The sequence below is a fragment of the Ruditapes philippinarum genome, unplaced genomic scaffold (assembly GCF_026571515.1).
Source record: "Ruditapes philippinarum isolate M1 unplaced genomic scaffold, ASM2657151v2 ctg13117_1_1_1_1, whole genome shotgun sequence".
Taxonomy (NCBI): Eukaryota; Metazoa; Mollusca; class Bivalvia; order Venerida; family Veneridae; genus Ruditapes; species Ruditapes philippinarum.
In genome coordinates, this window is record NW_026861367.1 from 1 (window position 1) to 18,715 (window position 18,715).

General features: G+C 31.4%; 2 protein-coding genes across 2 annotated transcripts; both read right to left on the reverse strand.

The window, feature by feature from the left end:
- Positions 1 to 8: 8 nt before the first annotated feature.
- On the reverse strand, positions 9 to 12,042 carry LOC132715404 (uncharacterized). Its single transcript, XM_060698399.1, has 6 exons — positions 11,961 to 12,042; positions 11,325 to 11,792; positions 10,309 to 10,542; positions 9,828 to 9,909; positions 6,400 to 6,501; positions 9 to 5,018 (listed from the first exon to the last, which is right to left on the reverse strand). Exons 2-6 carry the CDS (start codon positions 11,728 to 11,730, stop codon positions 4,547 to 4,549), a joined length of 1,296 nt encoding a protein of 431 aa, XP_060554382.1. The 5' UTR covers positions 11,731 to 11,792; positions 11,961 to 12,042; the 3' UTR covers positions 9 to 4,546.
- LOC132715405 (uncharacterized) lies at positions 11,908 to 18,390 on the reverse strand. Its single transcript, XM_060698400.1, has 5 exons — positions 18,303 to 18,390; positions 14,043 to 14,669; positions 13,650 to 13,745; positions 12,741 to 12,836; positions 11,908 to 12,017 (listed from the first exon to the last, which is right to left on the reverse strand). Exons 1-5 carry the CDS (start codon positions 18,388 to 18,390, stop codon positions 11,908 to 11,910), a joined length of 1,017 nt encoding a protein of 338 aa, XP_060554383.1.
- Between the last annotated feature and the right edge of the window lie 325 nt (positions 18,391 to 18,715).

Sequence of the window (18,715 nt, forward strand, 5' to 3'; positions counted from 1 at the left end):
AAACATGAAATGCAGTAATTGACAAAAATATAATTGTCGTTTAACTGACGACATAGACACTGGTATTCTATTGCAATGAAATGAGGTTATCTTAGTGTATGGTGACAACAATAAAAACATTATAACAACATTTATTCAAGATTATATACTTTTTTGCCGACATTGTTGAGGCTATTTTTATTGGTGGTGAATAATTCAAGTATACTTTTGTGCATTTTTTCGAACACGAGCAGGTACCCAAGGAGAGCCACATTCCTTATGAAAGCTAGCTTGATTATTTCAAGTCAGCAACCATCACCACATGTCCATGGGACGGCTTATTACAAAGTATTTTAACCGTGAAAACAGAAAAGAAAGAACATATATTTAATTTTGAATTAAGCATATAAGGCTCATCTACAACAATATATAAAAATGCATGAGAAATATTAAATATTGTAAAGCATATCAACAAAGAAGTAAATTTAGTGAGATTGTAATACAGCACATAAAGTATATACAATTCTTATATAACTTTAACATTACAACAGGGTCTCATATTACTTGGCATTCAATGAATCAAATCTTAATTTAAATGAATTATATTAATACATCCTTTCTGAATTCAACAATTCTAAAAATTTAAAGCAGCACGCCTCCAGATTCCGGCTAATGTTCATGAAAATTTTGAAAATGTATTCAAAAGTAAAATATTGTTAAGCTGACAGATAAAATAATATGCACATTTCAAACGGCACTTACAACCAATGTAAATCACAAAAAGAGGTCAAAATATGCAAAATTAACCCTGACTGCGTTAGTAACGCAGTAGAAATATGGTGAAAATTACTGGAAATTATTACTTTTATCTTTAATCTTTTTACTTTTCATAAAACTCAATACATTTTTCTCAAGTTTTATTTTCTTGAAATATTTTGGCTCATCTGGAGGCATGCAGCTTTAAACATTCTAGGTTTTTTTGCAATATTACGGTACTTCGATATATATACTGTTTCCTAAGAGAATCATTCAAGGGACAAATCAATACAAAGTGATATTCAAATTCTATGTCAATATTGTTGCAAATAAAACATTTTCGGTCACTTCTATCAATATCATTATGTCTACCGGTTTCTACGAATAATTGATGATAATCTGAGTTTAGCCTAAGTATTTCTAATTTTTTTAGAATCAACAATGTTTAGGTATTTAGACCGGCTAAACTCGATTTTAGTATGTTCAAAATCAAAGAAGAAAAATATGTACATGTGTGATTAAACGACCATTTAGCACTGGTATAAATATATTAAGTTTGACTGATTCTGCATACATCCACACATCATTGAATCCGGCACTTTGTAAGAGTGCTTTGACTTTGGATAACAACTTTACAGTATTAGATTTTGATTTCATCTCCTATCTCAGACAATAAGAAATATAATTTCATATACAATTGTTTGTTTTATTTTGATATAATTTTTTAAAATACTAAACAATTCTTACATGTTATAAAATATATAATGTAAATCGACCTACTTCTGCAAACAATGAAAGAGTACTTGTTGACATTTTCACATTGAGCAACCATTTATAAAATTTCCGAAGCACGATTTTCAAATTCTCCGATGGCATGTTACCCCATACCTCACAGCTATGATTATGGATTGGTAGAACATTTGTATCAAACAGGCTTAACGTTATATCAATGGGAACTTTCTTATCTCTTGTTACATTAAAAAATTAGCTCACAGCCCGTGACGCTTTACCGTTTAGTGTGTTGGTCGCTGATATGAATGTTCTACCGCTAGACAAAGCAATCCCTAGGTAATGGATCTGATTTTGCCACACCACTTTCAAAAATATTATATTGCCTTGAAGGAACTCCTTCAAAAGTTTTGGCAATAGCTCTTGAAGGTGAAACAACTCTAGACATAGATGGCACCTCTTGTGTTTTTCAAGTAGCTGTTGATACAATCCTTGCATTCATGTCTAGTTTGACTTAAGATTCAAATGATGATTTACCTTCAGGTGGTGCTGTAATGGGAACAGAAACTTGTTCTTCTTGTTGTCTATGTCGGCCTCTTCTTGAACTACTTTTGATATTTTTATTTTTCACTATCGGAGCTTGTTTTTGCAATAATTCTGGTTTTCATTTCTGGAGTAGGCTTTGAAGAGTTTTCTTCATTTCCAACACTTCCAGATGAAATCTGTTGTGCATCTTGATTTGTTTCTTCTTTCTTTGATTGAACTTCGTATTTCATTGACCTTTTTGCTTTTCCCTCCTGCTTTGGAACCACTTCTTTCTTAACATAACTAGTTCCAAAGTCAAAACCTTGAGTTTCAGATGCCTTACCAAATCTCTCTTCAGCTTGTTTTCTTCTTTCACTTCTTGGTGAGGAAGGAGGTTTTCGGGACTTGTCATCTGTGACTGATTGTAGTTTTTCCTCTTTTACATTTTTATCTAATTGCTGAGATCTTATTTCGTCATTCAATTGTTTTTCTTTTCTATGAGAACGTTTTCGCTCTGGTTGAGTTTGAATCTCAGATTGAGCAAATGCAGTGCCCTGTTTTTCATCTTTATGAGCTTGAGGTTTCTTCTGAACATTTTCATATTCTGATGACACTTCTAATAAAATCTGCCTCGATCGTTCTGATGAGTCTTTTTAATTGAGATTTTCTTCAACTTTATTTCTTGCTTAACACTTTTGTCAGAGAATGATTTCTTATCTGTTTTTTAATGGTACATTATGTTCCGAGATCAAATCTAGAAGCATCATAAGCAATTGCATGTGTATCATCTTCCACAAACTTATGTTTTGCTCTTTCAATATTTTTAGCACCTTTTCTCTTACTTAGCTGTTCAGCAGTCATAGAGGATAACTCTTCCTTACACACTTCATTTTATACTGCTTTATGTTTTCTACCTCCCTTTCGTTTTTCAAATGTTTCTCTTGACCTATATTTCCAACTTTATCTGTATCTGTCACAGTGGAACCTGTACCTACAACATCTTCTACAGATGGTAACTTCCTTCGAATTCTTGCAGAAGCTTCAGCACTATCTCTCTCTGTTTCAATTTCCTTTTCAATTTCCTTTTATCTTCTAAATTTATTTTTTGTCATCTCTTTTGTTTTCAGGTTTTCTTTCTTTCTTTATAAACACAGTTCCAAATGCAAAATAACTTTTTTGTTCTGTTTCCTTTGGTAATGGTTGCTTAAATGTTTTATCAGTTTTTCCAGCTGTTTCTCTCTCAATAGAACTAGATCTTATTCTTTCACGCACTGGTGATTGTGCTTTTTCTCTAGAAGATTTTTCCATAACTCTATCAGCTAGCAAGGCTTTTGATGCATAAGATACAGGCTTACCAACATCAACTTCATCATCTTTGATTTCTTTAGAGTACCTTATATTAATGCCTTCATCTTGGACTGCACCTGACCTTTTAGCATGTTCTTCTTTCAGTTTCTTGAGAGCTTGCAATTTGTCAATGAAATTATCAGTATTATATTTCATTTCGATAGATTCATATATCTCTTTTCCTTTATCTACTTCTTATGGTTTTCTATGAGAACCTAGTTCTGCTAATTTAGGTCAAGGCATTTTATGTGGCTCACCTTACGCAGGACATGATCTATCAGAGTAACTAGCATCTTGTTTCATACTTCTAGATCTAGATATTGAGGTTTCATGTTTATTATCAGATGATTCAACTTTTAAACTTCTAGATCTAGATATAGAAGAGTCTTCTTGCTCAGGTTTGCTAGATAGGAATAAAGATGGTAACTCTGAGCTTTCTCCTTTTGCAAACCTTTCTTGGAGAGTTTTTAATTGTTTTCTCCTCTCTTCTTTATATTTAGCTATTCTTTCAACTCTACTTAATTGTGCTTGATCTTCTGCACTGTCCAATTTACTATCATCTTTAGTTTCAGCTGATCTCACATTATCAGTTTTGTCTTTCTTTGTTAATGCCCCTAGTTCTAAAGATTTTGCTTTTGCATATTTCTTATATTTTCTATCACTTGTATCTTGTGTCTCTACTTTTGATCCTTTGGTATCTACTTCAATTTTTTTATTGAGTATTTTCTTTTGATTTTTCGTTTTTAGGTTTTTCTATTCTTTCTTGATGTGCACGAAATGTAGTAATGTTAAAGCTGCTGCTCCTGCTACTGCTGTTGATACTGATGATAATGTTGATACAGATGATGTAGTAACAACAGGTAATGACTTTGAATAAACTGAACCAGATAGTGATGAGTGACCAACATTTTCAAACTTTTTTTGACTCAAATGACTTTTGATGACCAATCTAACATTTCTTCCTCTATTGTTGAAACAGAGTCTGACTCAGATTTAGACTTTACACTGCTTGTATCTTTATCATGTTCACTCTTTTTAGACCAAAATTATTTATGTTCATCCATTCTATCCTTTCTGCTAGACCTTTTCCTAGACAGACTTTAATCATCTGTTGGAATCTTTTCTTGATTGTCATCACGTTTTATAATATACTTAGCTTTTAAATCATCTGTCTAGCTGATTTAGTGGTATGTTTCTGTTTCTGCCAATCTTACATGGAAACTGGTTCATGTGTGTGAACCTTATCCCGGTCAGATTTTTGTAAAGAAACACTACTTGTTGATTCAGACCTAGATTTTTCATCACAGTCTTTGCAACTTTGCAAAATAACTTCATCAGATTGCCTTTGTTCAAGAATCTTGGCTCTTGCCACTCGGAGTCTTTCTAGTCTTTGAGTCATTGCATCATCACCTTCAATGTCTAATATTGGCACATTCGAATCGGCACATATGCCTTGTTCCTGTAGCTTTTCTTTTCTCGAAATTGCATGATAAAAACTTCCACGTGGAGAACTCTTATCACTTTCTCTATTGTAAGTTCTATGCTCCAGGGACCTAAGTCTTTGTTTAGTGGTAAATGATATCATTTTTATGTAAGACAAATACGGCACCTTTTCATCAGGATCACCATACTGTTTCTCTGCTGTTTCTTTGTAGCGATGTTTTTGTGCACTGAACAAGGACCTGAAATCACAGACAATAAATCTCTTAGTCTGTTTCACATCATTATCCAAGAAGTCTGACCTTTACTGTGTTTGTGCAATGTAAAACCCATTATCAAAACAAAATTGATCAATACTTTAGTAAGGCACTTTTAATAACCATTATAAGTAAATAAGATAATGACTGTTAAAAAAATATTTATCTTTAATTTCTGTATACTTCTTTCAAAAACATAAAGCACAAAATTTACACAGAATATGTTCTACTCATAAATAAATGTTACTACTCCTGAGTATAACATTTATGCTATAATTTTTCATTACGAAAAATCTCAGAGACTGTAAATCATTAAAATTCTTTCCTGTGAAGTGTATTATCACATATTTCATCATTATAGAAATCTACAATTTGTTATAACAGAGGCTGTTTCACACTTATCCAGACATCACAGTTTGTTATGAGATTTGAAGTACTGGAGGATTATTTTTCGATTATTTACCTTCTATCGTAGAGTTATATATAAACATAACATTGTTAACCTTTGCTCACAAAATATCTTAAATTCACTTGTTTATCTGGACACCACTTTTAGATTTCAGCGGAAATTTTAAAATATGTTTATTTGTTCGGTTTTATGATGCACAAATACAATTTAGGTCATATTGAAGGTTGAACACCAGGGGTCAAAATCACCTTTCATGCTGGGGCTAAGATATGCATAGAGTCCAGTAATTCAAACTCATTTAGTCATTTCTCACGATCACGCATGGATAAACGGTGGCTGCAATTCTGGTGTCCCAACCCTTAGAGGCAACACCCAACCAAAAGGATAAAAATATTACTGACTGAATAGAATTGGAAACACTCAAGACCATTTTCAGACAGCAATGATAAGCCAGTGGCAACAATGATTTGTCTTTCCCAAAAAACTTCAAACAAGTATGAATCCAGTCCAAGATGTATATGCAGAAAATCTTACTTCCCGCTACAATGATTATTTTCAATCATTTTCAAAAAAAAGGGGTGGGGGACTGGGGTTTACATTGAATTCTGCGCTCTTCAATTTTAAATAAAAATGAAAATCCAGCGGAAATCCAAATGTATTCAGCATGTTTAGTGGTTGAAAGATAAATACCGGAAATACGTATTTTTGTTGAACTGATAATAACAACAATATATGTTTTTAAATAATTAGCCAAAAGTTCAGTACCACACTCCAAAAAACAATAACTGGTATGTGATTTGCTGTATCAATTTGTTTCTTGCATTGTTATGCAAATCTCATAACAAAATGTCATTTACTATATGTCTCTGATACATATACATGTAATTGATATTTCAACAACATGAATAAGACAAGATTGAATGTTTATGAAGAAGCAAATGTTAAAATAAAGTGTACCTGTCATCTGTACTCCTGGATTTTCTCTCTTGCCTCTGTCTACGTCTAATAAACGGAACATCAGCATGGGCTTGTTCGTTGACAACATCTCGGTCACTGATACTGAAAATATACAACAGAAATTAACTATTTTATCATATTATAACATTATGTCTAACTGAAATCTAAATATTTATAAGTCCTACAAGAAACAGTTACATGTGTCTATTTGACTCTTTCAGGGCAGATTAATTTAGGGCAATTTCAATAGGTTAGGACAACAATTTTGACAATAAAGACTATAAATAAAATTATTATTAATAGCAACACTAAGACAAATCTGCTTTAAGTAAAGTCAGCCCCAATATTAGTTAAGTTACTCGAAAAAGTCAATTATGCTCCTTGAACCTTTTATCTGTCATAAAAGCTGTCTGGAAAAGTCATTAATTATGGTCCTTGAATATGTAAAGAGTTTCAATTAAAGTATTTCAAGGTGGACCAAACTTTAAAGGCTAATTTGGTTTTAACATGTAGAAACATGTAGAATAGTGTATTTCATCTCATTTTGACAGTAAGTACTATTCAGTGAAACTAGTTACAAATGTGTGATGTCATGATATTTGCAACTAATTTAAAAATGTACACATTTCCATGATCTGAATCAGCAAGTTTTTTTTTTAATAATTACATTATGTGTGTAATATAGCATATTCACTTTGCTTTAGTAGCAGAAGTGTGTAAATATATCATGTACAGTTTTTTCAGACTCATTCATATTGAAATTATTACTATTATCATTATTATTATTATCATTAGTTTTATCACTATTAATTACTATTAATTTCTATCTTTCATTTTTGGTGAATTATTAACTCCATATTACAAAATTGCACAATCTCATCTAAAAGCTGATTTCAGAAACAAGTGAAAATTTGAATTTCGTTAACAGTTCTAACAACTTTACTATAATTCTGTAGCTACGGATATTTGCTTAATTTGAGTAGAGTTAACTACCAAAATTTATCCCATAAAAAAATCAACCCATCAACAATTTTTTACTAAATTGAAGTGGCATTGTACTCATGCAAGTGTATGAAAGTATATGAAAGATTACGTAAATAAAAAGTGATAATAATAATAATAATAAGTTTATACTTTGCAATATTTCTTTCCAATTTCATATTCTACCTTTAATGAATATTCAATAATCCATGTGATGACACTGAGAAATTTCTATAAAATATGTCCTTCAGAATCTATCAGTAACAATTACTTGATAAAAAGAGATGGGCAATCTGTGTATAGTTTCGGCAGATTTTATATTTTATCACTTACAGAAATTTGTTATTATCAATTATTGGTCAAACTCCATTAAAATAGTCAATATTTTTAAACATATTTCTAATTTACATCAACGAAAAAATAGCATAATGTCACTCTAAAACCTACATGATGACATATTCGTTGCATCAAATGATTAACTGTATAACAAAACAACCCAATTTCTTATCATCATTAATTTCAAATCAGAAGAAAAATTGAAATTTGGTTTGGTTTTATCTCAGTGCAGCTTTGAACTATAAACATTCAGAACTTCCAAAACGTCAGACATGCTCAAATTTAATTTCAGAAACCTCTCCTCTCTCTATACATATAAAATTTCAAACGCCCAGGTTGCAAGATTGGAAGACTGGAATCTCTAACGTCACAAAAATCCTGATAAATCTCTACAGGGAATTATATATCAAAGCACAATAACTTTCTGAAATTTGCAAAATAATTTTGGACGGTATCAAAGCTTATTCTACAGAAGGAGACTGGTGGCATATTGGCTGAGGTATCATTCTTTCAAACCCAGGCAGTGTAAGTTCAAGCCATACTTGGGTCACAATATTCTATGCTTTCTTGTGTTGCTTCAGTAGTTTGTAACAGGAAGCTGCCTGAATATTAAATGTTTCAAATAAGGTCCCGAAACCTTTCAAAACTATCATCATCACGGATTAAACACCCAAATAAATTAGGGGCCAGCAGCTTGGAGTTAAAACAACCAAAACCACTTTGTATCCTTTAAATAATATTTGTTGTTGTTTTAGTTTTTGCTATAACATTACCAGTATTTATAAATCGTTCATAGAATGTAAGTTTTCAATTACGTCTTGGATTTTTTCACTTTTCTTAAATTAATAGTACATTATTCTCAAATTTGAATTTCTTGAAATATTTTGGCTCATCTGGAAGCGTGCAGCTTTAATGCGATCTATCTACCTATAAAGACTCATGTTGATACCTCTTATAGTTTTAAAGTTATGTCCCGTGCAATGTTAAAAGTGTAAAAATGAACAAAGTGCCATAACTCCAAAATCAGACAAGACAGAATTACATTTTTTTGCACTGTACTCCTACACAATGAGATCTATCTACCTACACTGTTTCATGTTGATGTCTCTTATAGTTTTAGAGTTATATCCCGGACAAATTTCAAAGTATAAAAAAGGGCAATAACTCCAAAATAAGGCGAGACAGAGTTACGGTTTTTATGTACTGCATAACGACTCAATGAGATAAACTACATACAAAGTTTCATGTTGATACCTCTTATAGTTTCTTATAGTTATGTTCCGGACAAGAATATCCGACGGTCGGACGGACTGATGTTCTGACAGGACAGTAATAATGTGGCTACTCTTTTGTTCTTGTTAGTAACACAAAAGAAAATAGCCAAATAAAAGCATTATGGAATGAATTACATCAAAGAGAAAGAACAGTTACATATAGTCTCTCTAGTCACATTATTACTGTTCCGTTAGAGCTGACAGACCGACGGACAAAGCGGCGACTATATGCTCATCCTTAGGGAAGCATAAAAAATGTTTCACCTGTCCCTCAGAACATTTTGTAACAAGTAAATGCGATATAAAGATATATATTAGCGCCTATCGTCTGAAATTCAACTTAATCTGTATATTTTATAAACAAATAATATCTTGTACATGTATTGTATTACAATTGATTTTGTTAGTTCATTCTCTCATTTTATTAGTATAACCAAACTTATGAACAACATAGTAATGTTTTACTGTAAGGCTTATGATAAAATAGTGTTTGTTTTACCCACAAATACTCACAGCTATCCATTTTTCCAAGGAATATTTTTTCTAAACATGGTAGCAGAATTGTTAATGAAAATCACATCTTTTTATCTGTCTCTTGGTTTCTTTAATTGAAAATATACAAACTAGGATATATGTTGAATAAAACTGAAAATATGGTGCGTATGTTTAAAATAATGCTTAACATTCATAATTTGTTTGAACTCCATATAATTTTGATAAAAGAAACATTTCGGATAGAAAAAATATTTCATTGACCTACCTACCATTCCAAAACTGGCATGAGTTGCGGGAGGGGAGACAAAGATAAGTTTAAAGCTTGCCTAGAGACACACTTACCTACATGGAAATACTTCGTCTAGATTTTCTTTCAATGTAACTGTTTTAGATTCATCGTGACTTGTATGAGCGGTATTCGATTCTAAAAGAAAAAAAAACAGAAATTTCAATATTTTTATTTTCACGAGATAAATAATAAATTACAACAATATTAAAGTAAGATTATTTAGTCAGAACCATTATTATACAAGTGTTTCTTCCAAAACTTCAGTAATTTGTCGATAGATAGTTTACTAATATTAAGAAGCTTAAACACAATGTTATTAAATTGAAAGCAAGTGTGTTTGTAATAAAATCGTGAACTAATCAATCGATATTCATTACCGCCATTTAATTCACTTCTTAACGTGCATGATTAAAGTATTAATGACTAAAACTTTCTTTTCAGGGATGTGACTAATACTTCGCAAAAGTAAGAAACTTTATCAATAGTTTTATCAAATGATTATTTAAGACTAAATATATCTCACTTAATACTGACCAATGTTTTGCAGCGACTGTTTTAACTTTTTCAAATTGATAGAGGACGTAATCCCTATATCATCACCAACTATTGTTGAGAGAATTCTAGAAATGTTGAAAAGATGGGGATTTATATCCCCCTCCTGGAATAATTTCCATACATGTTCAATACTTCTGATATTTCTACTACGGACGGGCAGATTAACAGTCCTGCTTCGTGGTTTACAAGACTCTGTCGCCATCTGATTTTGTACTGAAAGGTTGGAATTAATAACATCATGTTGAATCAATCTATTAGTAAATAGTCAACACACACAAGGTTCATCTTGTATTCTTTAATCTTGAAGTTTTTATAAAAGTGATATTTGTTTCTATTCTGACCTAGCTTGAAATTGTCTATTGAAAGTGCTATTTATCTTAAAAGCACATTATGCCTCAGAAACAAATAAATTTTTACTTCTTTAGAAAGACCAAACATGAATTTTCTAATGTTTAAATAATATGGTTTTAGAGAATGTTAGATGTTTGTTACCTGAAGAAAGTAGCATTAGATATGAAATAAATTGCAGTAATTGTAGAAAAAATGTAAACTAATTAGTATTTTGACTTCCAAACAAGATACTTATTTACTATAACTGTATTTAACGTCAAAAAGCAACAGATGAAAAACATGGTTCGGGTCATTAGCCAAAAACTTTTGATACTATAAATGTTCATCAAAATTGAAAGGCTTTTGAGCAATAAAAAAAAAAGCATTTCTAAGGCATCATGGACCTTTTAGATGAACAAGCAGGGTGATACTTTTAAAAATAAATCATTGCACATTAAAATATTTACAAATTATTATACTATAGTGAAGCCTGTTGTAAAACTGACATGATCATATAAAAATCTAATTTTTCTTAACATTCTCATTATTGAGCGAGATAACGTTCTATATAAATTCATACTTAATCCTTTTATGATATTTAAAGGAAAGTCAATGTTTGTTTTGCTTCAAAATCACCAAACTGTACCACAGCAAGATAAACTTACTTAGATTTTTCTTGATTTGCTGCAAACTATCAGCTGAAACCACCACTGTAAGAAATATTGATATTTCTGTCTGTTTTCTCAAGGCGGTTGTTATGTCTTGAATTCGCTGGTCAAATGTATTACTATCTAGATATTCTAGAAGTTCAAGTAGACCTGTGTATGATTTACACCTTATCACGAAACGAATACAGCATTTTTCTGCAGGGAGAATTGTAGTGTCCGATTGCTTAAATATATCTATCATCAGTTCCATAACGGCAAGTGTCAATTCTTCATCATTTGAACAAAGTTTCTTTGCCTGTATATATCTTTGCACGCGTTCTCGTACATGTCCCTCATTAATTGTTTTAGGTTCAGGTGCACTGTTGACTTCTCGAAGAAGTTCGTTTATTTTCTGAACAAGCATATCCTCAGCAGAAGAAGCAGTTTTATCATTTTTGCTTTGGACATGTAATTTTGTTTCAACATCTTAGGAAAGAAAACAAAAAAATCCTGAAATTAATATTTCAGCTAGAGATAGTTTTACATGTATAATTGTTAAGTGATTGAAAGGCAAAAGTAGAACAGGTACAAGTACATGTAGTTAAAATGTAAAACTGAGAAATTTAAAAGGATATTCACTTGTTAATATATTACCTTCTTGGATATCTGTATTGCCCTTAGTACTTGCTTCTGCTTCTCTATTCAGCAACTCTAAAAATCAGGTTTTAGAATAAAAATACCATTTTAGTATGAATATTGATACCTACTATTTTAAGTGAAGATATTTCTTGATAAAATTGTTATGATTTTTCATTCTTTTATGGCATATTAGTGTTGACCTGGTTTAACATGTTAAAACGCTGTAATTGTAATTGGTTGTTTGAGAATTATTATTATATTAAATTTATCTTAAGTCATTTTATCAAACCATGCTTTTTTGACAAATATAATTTTCTGCTGGCAAGTAGCAAGAGTTATATTGCTACGAGGTCTGGTGGAAAAAAGCTCCAACAGATCCATATCCCTTATTTTGTGTATCTAAAATTTCCTTTAACTCACAGGAGACTAATGTAAACATTGTAGACATACAAGAGAATTATTTTATTACATTAGAAAAGGAGATAATGAGAACAAATAAACAAGAGAAATTGATAAGTTTTAATTTTTGAAAAACTTGCTTTTACATTTTATTGATAAATATTACTCAGTATTGATTTAGTTTTTACTTTTATGGTGGAACCTCTAGTCATTTAAATCAAAATTTAAATTGTCTTATATAAATAATATAAACCAGAGTAATCTTGAAATGTATCTTTTTCAATAACCATTTAGTTAAAAACATTATTACTATGCCACTAGGCCTTCACAAAAAATAGATAAAATAATGGCATTTTTTAAATAATCTACTTTAAAACAAGAGCATTGAAATGTTACCCTTAAGCATTTGTCTTATTTCATCTTGTCCCACTTCCATTTTGCAGAAATGGCTACGGTTCCCTTCAGCCAATTCCTTTTGTTGCATATTCGTAACTAAACGCATGCAATATAAGTGATAGAATCCATTTAATAACTATTTCTTTAAATTTATTTAAGTCCCATTTTAACAATTAAAAATGATAACATACATATATCGAATTCTTATCATACACATTCTATAAAGTAGCAATTTCACAAGAGGCTATGTTCGAATCATTTGTTTCAATTATCGTTAAAAGTATATTACCTATCAATTTTAAGCTGTTACCTAAAAACTTAGCTTTCATAAATGAATAGATAAAGTAATGGCATATTTTTAATTATCCGCTTTTAAAGGGAAACTCAGGCAAAATAATGATAAAAATATAAAAATGATCTTCTGTACTCAAATCACCCTATAATGACATTTCTTAAAGTCCCAGCATGAATTTCTGTATAAATTCTATATATTTTGGGGTTGAAGCTTAAATATATCTATATATATTGAACGAAATTTAGACACCAACAGAACCACCGAATAGTTTAAAAACAAGTCATGTGATTTGAACAAACCTTGGAAGTTACAACAACAAGTATTGTGGATGCTGTATGATTGAAACAATTCTAAGTATTTGATTTGACATGTTCTTTAATGTTTCCAGAGTACACAGTGACAACAATTGAGAAATCTTAGCGCTCTAACCTGACCCACGCGGGTCAAGTTCGGAAAACGTCATTGTATTCTTTATATGGAGAAAAGTTTTATTCCTTTGACTGTTTAGTGTATTCATTTTGAGGACATTTACAGAATAATGAATGAAAAATTCAAAACTAAGAGATGAAAATTTTGCCTGTGTCTCCCTTTAAACATGAGCAAAAAAATGTTACCTTCTACTTTTTGTCTTATTTCGTCTTGTCCATTTTCCATTTTGCACAAACGACGAAGGTTCTCTTCAGCCAATTCTTTTTGTTGCACAGTCGTACCTAGACGCACGCAATATAATAAATACAATCAATTTTACAACTGTTTCGCTTGAAAACTTAAGTCATTTTTAAGTAAGTATATTTTGATATATAGGGGCATGTTCCAGTTATCTTTAAAAGTATATAACCCATCAATTTGAACTTATATGATTAATTAAAAATTAATAAATTAAAACGTTCCTTTTTTGACATCATCTTTTTGTCACACATAAAATATCATGACACAAAAAGTCTACTATTTTCACAAAACTATGTTGTTATTTTAGAAATTTAGATGAAAAACATATTTATTTTAACCTTGTATCTTCTTGATTTCTTTGCATATGTCATCTAATTTGATACTGTTGGCACCAAAGTCAACTTTAATTAGTGTCAAGAGTTCGGTTTGAAATTCTTTGAAGTCCTCCAATGTTGAACTTATTTCTAAAGGCCCACACTTTGTTGATTTAATTAACACTTGACATTCGTCATGGTATTGGCGATCAATTCTTGACGACAACTTTAGAAGAACGCTTATCAGATCACGTCTATATTCGTTATATTCATCTTCAGATAATGCAAGTGATGCACTGTGTCCTTGAATTTCATTTCTAAAATCGCGAAGAATCTTTATATCATTTCGTTCTTTAGAAGTAAGGCTGCTTCTAAATATATTCAGAATTACTAAACACAATAGTGATGTATCCCAGTTATCTAGGTCATCATTGACAGATCCTGCTGATGGAAATATGCGTCCATATTGGCTATCATATCGTATAACCTGCCGAAGTTTACTACTATTGTCCAGTAGAATTTGAGATAATGTTTTCCCAATCTTCTTGGCTTCACGTTTTAAAATCCCTTTTAACACCAATGGTCCTCCTTTTCCCAATAAGATAATATATCTCAAATACCTTTCGTTGTCTGAAGTTGCCATAGCTTCATCTAGAACAAAAAATGTTGGTAAAGTTTTATGTTGAAATGAAAACATGTTGTTAAATTTGGAGAACGATTGTCAGATCATCCCTAAACTCATCTTCAGACAATGCAAGTGATGCACTGTGTCCGTGAATTTCATTAATATTGTAAAGGTTTTAAATGCATAGTCGTACCTAGACGCACGCAATATAATAAAAACAATCAATTTTACAACTATTTCGTTTAAAAACTTAAGTCATTTTTAAGTAAGTATATTTTGATATATAGGGGCATGTTCCAGTTATCTTTAAAAGTATATTACCCATCAATTTGAACTTATATGATTAATTAAGAATTAATAAATTAAAACGTTCCTTTTTTGACATCATCATTTTGTCACACATAAAATATCATGACACAAAAAGTCTACTATTTTCACAAAACTATGTTGTTATTTTAGAAATTTAGATGAAAAACATATTTATTTTAACCTTGTATCTTCTCGATTTCTTTGCATATGTCATCTAATTTGATACTTTTGGCACCAAAGTCAACTTTAATTAGTGTCAAGAGTTCGGTTTGAAATTCTTTGAAGTCCTCCAATGTTGAACTTATTGAACTTATTGAACTTTGTTGATGTTTCTTTCATTTATTTCTTATTGAAAAATTTGACTTAGACTTTATAGACAATAAATTTTTTATTACCTCTCTTTTTTTACATGAAACGTTAAATGCGGTAATTTATTTAAAAATAATGCTTTTCGGAACTTACAAAATTGATAAATCTTAATTTGAGCATCATATTTTTGTTATAAAACCATAAAAATGAGTTACAGGTTCTATAAGTATTGAAAAGAAAAATTGTAAACAAGCTCATTTCTTCAAAACAATAAACTAGATAAAGTAAATAAAAATTATATTACAATAAACATATGACGAATTCTGATTGCAAACATTGACTTTTTAGGACTTTATAGATTAACTGGATGTAAAGGTTCAGCTGGATTCAGAGGCCTAGTTTTTAGCTATATATAACTAGATTCAGAGGCCTTATTTTTAGCTATATATTAGAGTGTTCTGGCCAGTTTGAAGTCAGTCAGTTAAGTTGTTCATTGGTTACTGTATTATAATTGGATAGAATGCTTGTCATTTGGTGGGAATAATACATATTTTTTTCACACAGGACAGTTTATTATTTCTTGAGTACTGCTGAAAACCATTCATATATGTTACTTATACAAGTTGCTGGCGGGTGAATATAGGCTATATAAGATAAACATGTCCCTAGGCCCTTGTCGAGTATCACATTTTTCTACCGCAATATCTATAATGCAAACTGGTATTGACAAGAATTTTATTTAAAAAGAAAATAAAAAAGCATGTAAAGAAGATTGCGTCATACGTTCAACGGCGAACGCTTGGCAATAAAAAGTAATACTAGTATAAAGTCCTTTTAAAAAATATTTAAACTATTCTTAAGAAAGGCATATCTTTATGATAAAATTATTACTGTGTGCTATCAAAACGTTCAGATAAAACTATTGTTATCACTAAAGATGGTTCAAACCTCCTCGTAACCATTGTCTAAAGCAAACTTTTAACTCGTTTGTATTATGTTTCATCTGTGTAACAAAATTAATTGCATTTAATTGCCTTGTTGTAAGAGTAAAATCATCAGTGAACCATTATCATTTTAAGAAAACATATGAAAACCATTTTTCTATTATTATAGTAAAAGTGATCTTGACCACCTTAAACCTATATATCCAACAGCAATCTTAAGCTAGTTCTCTTCATAAATTTGTTATATGCCAAATGTAATTACAAAATATCATTTGTCTATCTTATATGTTATATTCCAGGAACCATTTTTTCTATTTTAGTGAAAGTGACCTTGACTTGAAACCAAGGGATCAAACAACAAGCAAAGGCTAAGTCTCATCATAAGCTTGAAATCTGTCGAGTTTTTCATTACAATATCTCATTCCAAACTTAAGTCAAGAAACCATTTTCTATTTTAGTAACAGTAACTTTGACCCCAGGGGGTCCAAAAACAATCTCAATCTGGGCATATACCAAGTTTGATTTAAGTATCTCATTTCTAAATGTAATTATTGTCTGGAAACCATTTTTCTATTTTTCTTAAAAGTGACGTTGGCCTACGGAGTCCAAAAGCAGTACTAGGGTCTTCATATAAGTTTGCCATATACAAATCATACAAGTTTTGATCAAAATATATCTTTCTTAACTCTAGTTATTGTATGGAAAAAATTTTTTTAGTGACAGTGACCTTGACCTGAAACCTATGGAATCCAACAACAACCCAAAGCTAGGTTTCATTATAAGCTTGAAAAATGCCAAATTTTATTAAAATTTCTCTTTCCAAACTGAAGTTATCCACTAAAAACATTTTCTATTTTGGTAACAGTATTTTTGAGCCCAGGGGGTCCCAAAACAATCCCAATCTGGGTCTCCACATAAGCATGCTATATACCAAGTTTTGATTTAAATATTTATCATTTCTAACTGTAGTTATTGTCGGAAACATTTTTTCTATCTTTCGTAACAATGACGTTGACCCAAGGGTCCAAAAGCAATCCCGATTTGATCTTAACTCTAGTAATTTCCCGGAAACAGTTTTCTCTTTTCAAGTTACAGTGACCTTGACTTTGAATCATATTTCGGAGTAGCCAGACCATCAGACAGGGCAGACATTACCGGTGCGGACACTATTTTGGTATAGGGCGGACCATGAAATGAGACGAGGCGGACCGTGATTTTATGTAATAAAACCACATGTATATCAATATTTACGTGAACTAAAAATTTATATTATTTTATATATATAAATAATTATCTCATTAACCTGCATTGCCTCTAAGCTAATTGAGGAGCATATACTTGTCTCCAATATCATGTCTTTTTACGATTAGCATGATATCTTCAGAATTTTTAACATGGTTTCAGGTCAAAACATAGCTGTGAAATCCAGCTGATAAGTTCTACCCAGGAAATTCATCACAACCTAGAACAAGGCCAACAGACTGATGTAATTGTTATGGACTTCAGTAAAGCATTTGATTAAGTCGACCATCACAAACTTCTCCTTAAACAACACATACTAGGTGTTAATTGTGAGTTCATCACACGGACAATGTCATTTTTTTATGGTCGCGCCCAACAGGTTGTTGTTGATGGTCAAATCCCTGCCAATCTTCCTCTTCAAAAACCTATACAGCAGCCTTGAAAACTGGGAATCTGATTGGTCCATGGGTTTTTTCAGCCGCAAGAAACATACAGCAATATTCCTTTTTAATATACATGGTCAACAACTGAAATCCACTGTGGCTGCAATAGTGTATCTTGGACCAATCATATAAATAACATCACAGTAAAAGCAAATAACTCACTCGAATTTATAAAAGAAAATGTCAAAGCTTTAAACAAAAAGGCCATAGAAACTGCACATAAAACTTATGTAAGGTCCCAGCTAGAATACTGTTCCACGGCAAAATATCTGGTTTGCAAATAAGAACAAGTTCAAAGGTTAGCAGCCAAATATTTATATAATAACTACAATAACACCAGTAGTGGATCTTAAATGTTAAGTTATCTTAATTGGCAAACTCTATAGCAGAGACGCAACATCAGCTCTGTTACCCTTCTCTTCTAAATCCAACACAATCTTGTGAGGGTCGCCGTCACCACTTTCTGAGACCCACTTTAAACCTGAACTACCCAATACCATACTAAAGGACACAATGTCACTCCTATGTAACCAGTCACGGGTCCTCTGTCCCTAAATATGTTCCGCTTTATCCAAACATACGATCCGCCATGGTTTTGTCCGCCCTGTCTTACGGTCCGCCCGTCTTACAACCCTGTATACCAAGTTAGATAACAATATATCATTCCTATCTCTAGCTATTATAAGGAAACGAATTTTCAATTTTTAGTAACAGTGACCTTGGCACAAGGGTGCCTAAAAGCAATCCTAACCGTGGTTGAAGTGGACCCAGAGACAGAAAAGGTAACTCCTATATACCCCCTTAACTTTGTTTTGGTGGGTGTAT

Excerpts from the sequence above, each read along its gene's own strand:
- LOC132715404 (XM_060698399.1), bottom strand. The coding sequence starts at position 11,730 with ATGCTTGTTCAGAAAATAAACGAACTTCTTCGAGAAGTCAACAGTGCA. Across the intron at positions 10,543-11,324 it reads GCAAATCAAGAAAAATCTAA|TACAAAATCAGATGGCGACA; the intron begins GTAAGTTTATCT and ends CCAACCTTTCAG. Across the intron at positions 6,502-9,827 it reads GACGAAGTATTTCCATGTAG|TATCAGTGACCGAGATGTTG; the intron begins GTAAGTGTGTCT and ends GTATATTTTCAG.
- LOC132715405 (XM_060698400.1), bottom strand. The coding sequence starts at position 18,390 with ATGGTATTGGGTAGTTCAGGTTTAAAGTGGGTCTCAGAAAGTGGTGAC. Across the intron at positions 13,746-14,042 it reads AGAAATCAAGAAGATACAAG|GTACGACTGTGCAACAAAAA; the intron begins GTTAAAATAAAT and ends GCGTGCGTCTAG. Across the intron at positions 12,837-13,649 it reads AATAAGACAAAAAGTAGAAG|TTACGAATATGCAACAAAAG; the intron begins GTAACATTTTTT and ends GCATGCGTTTAG.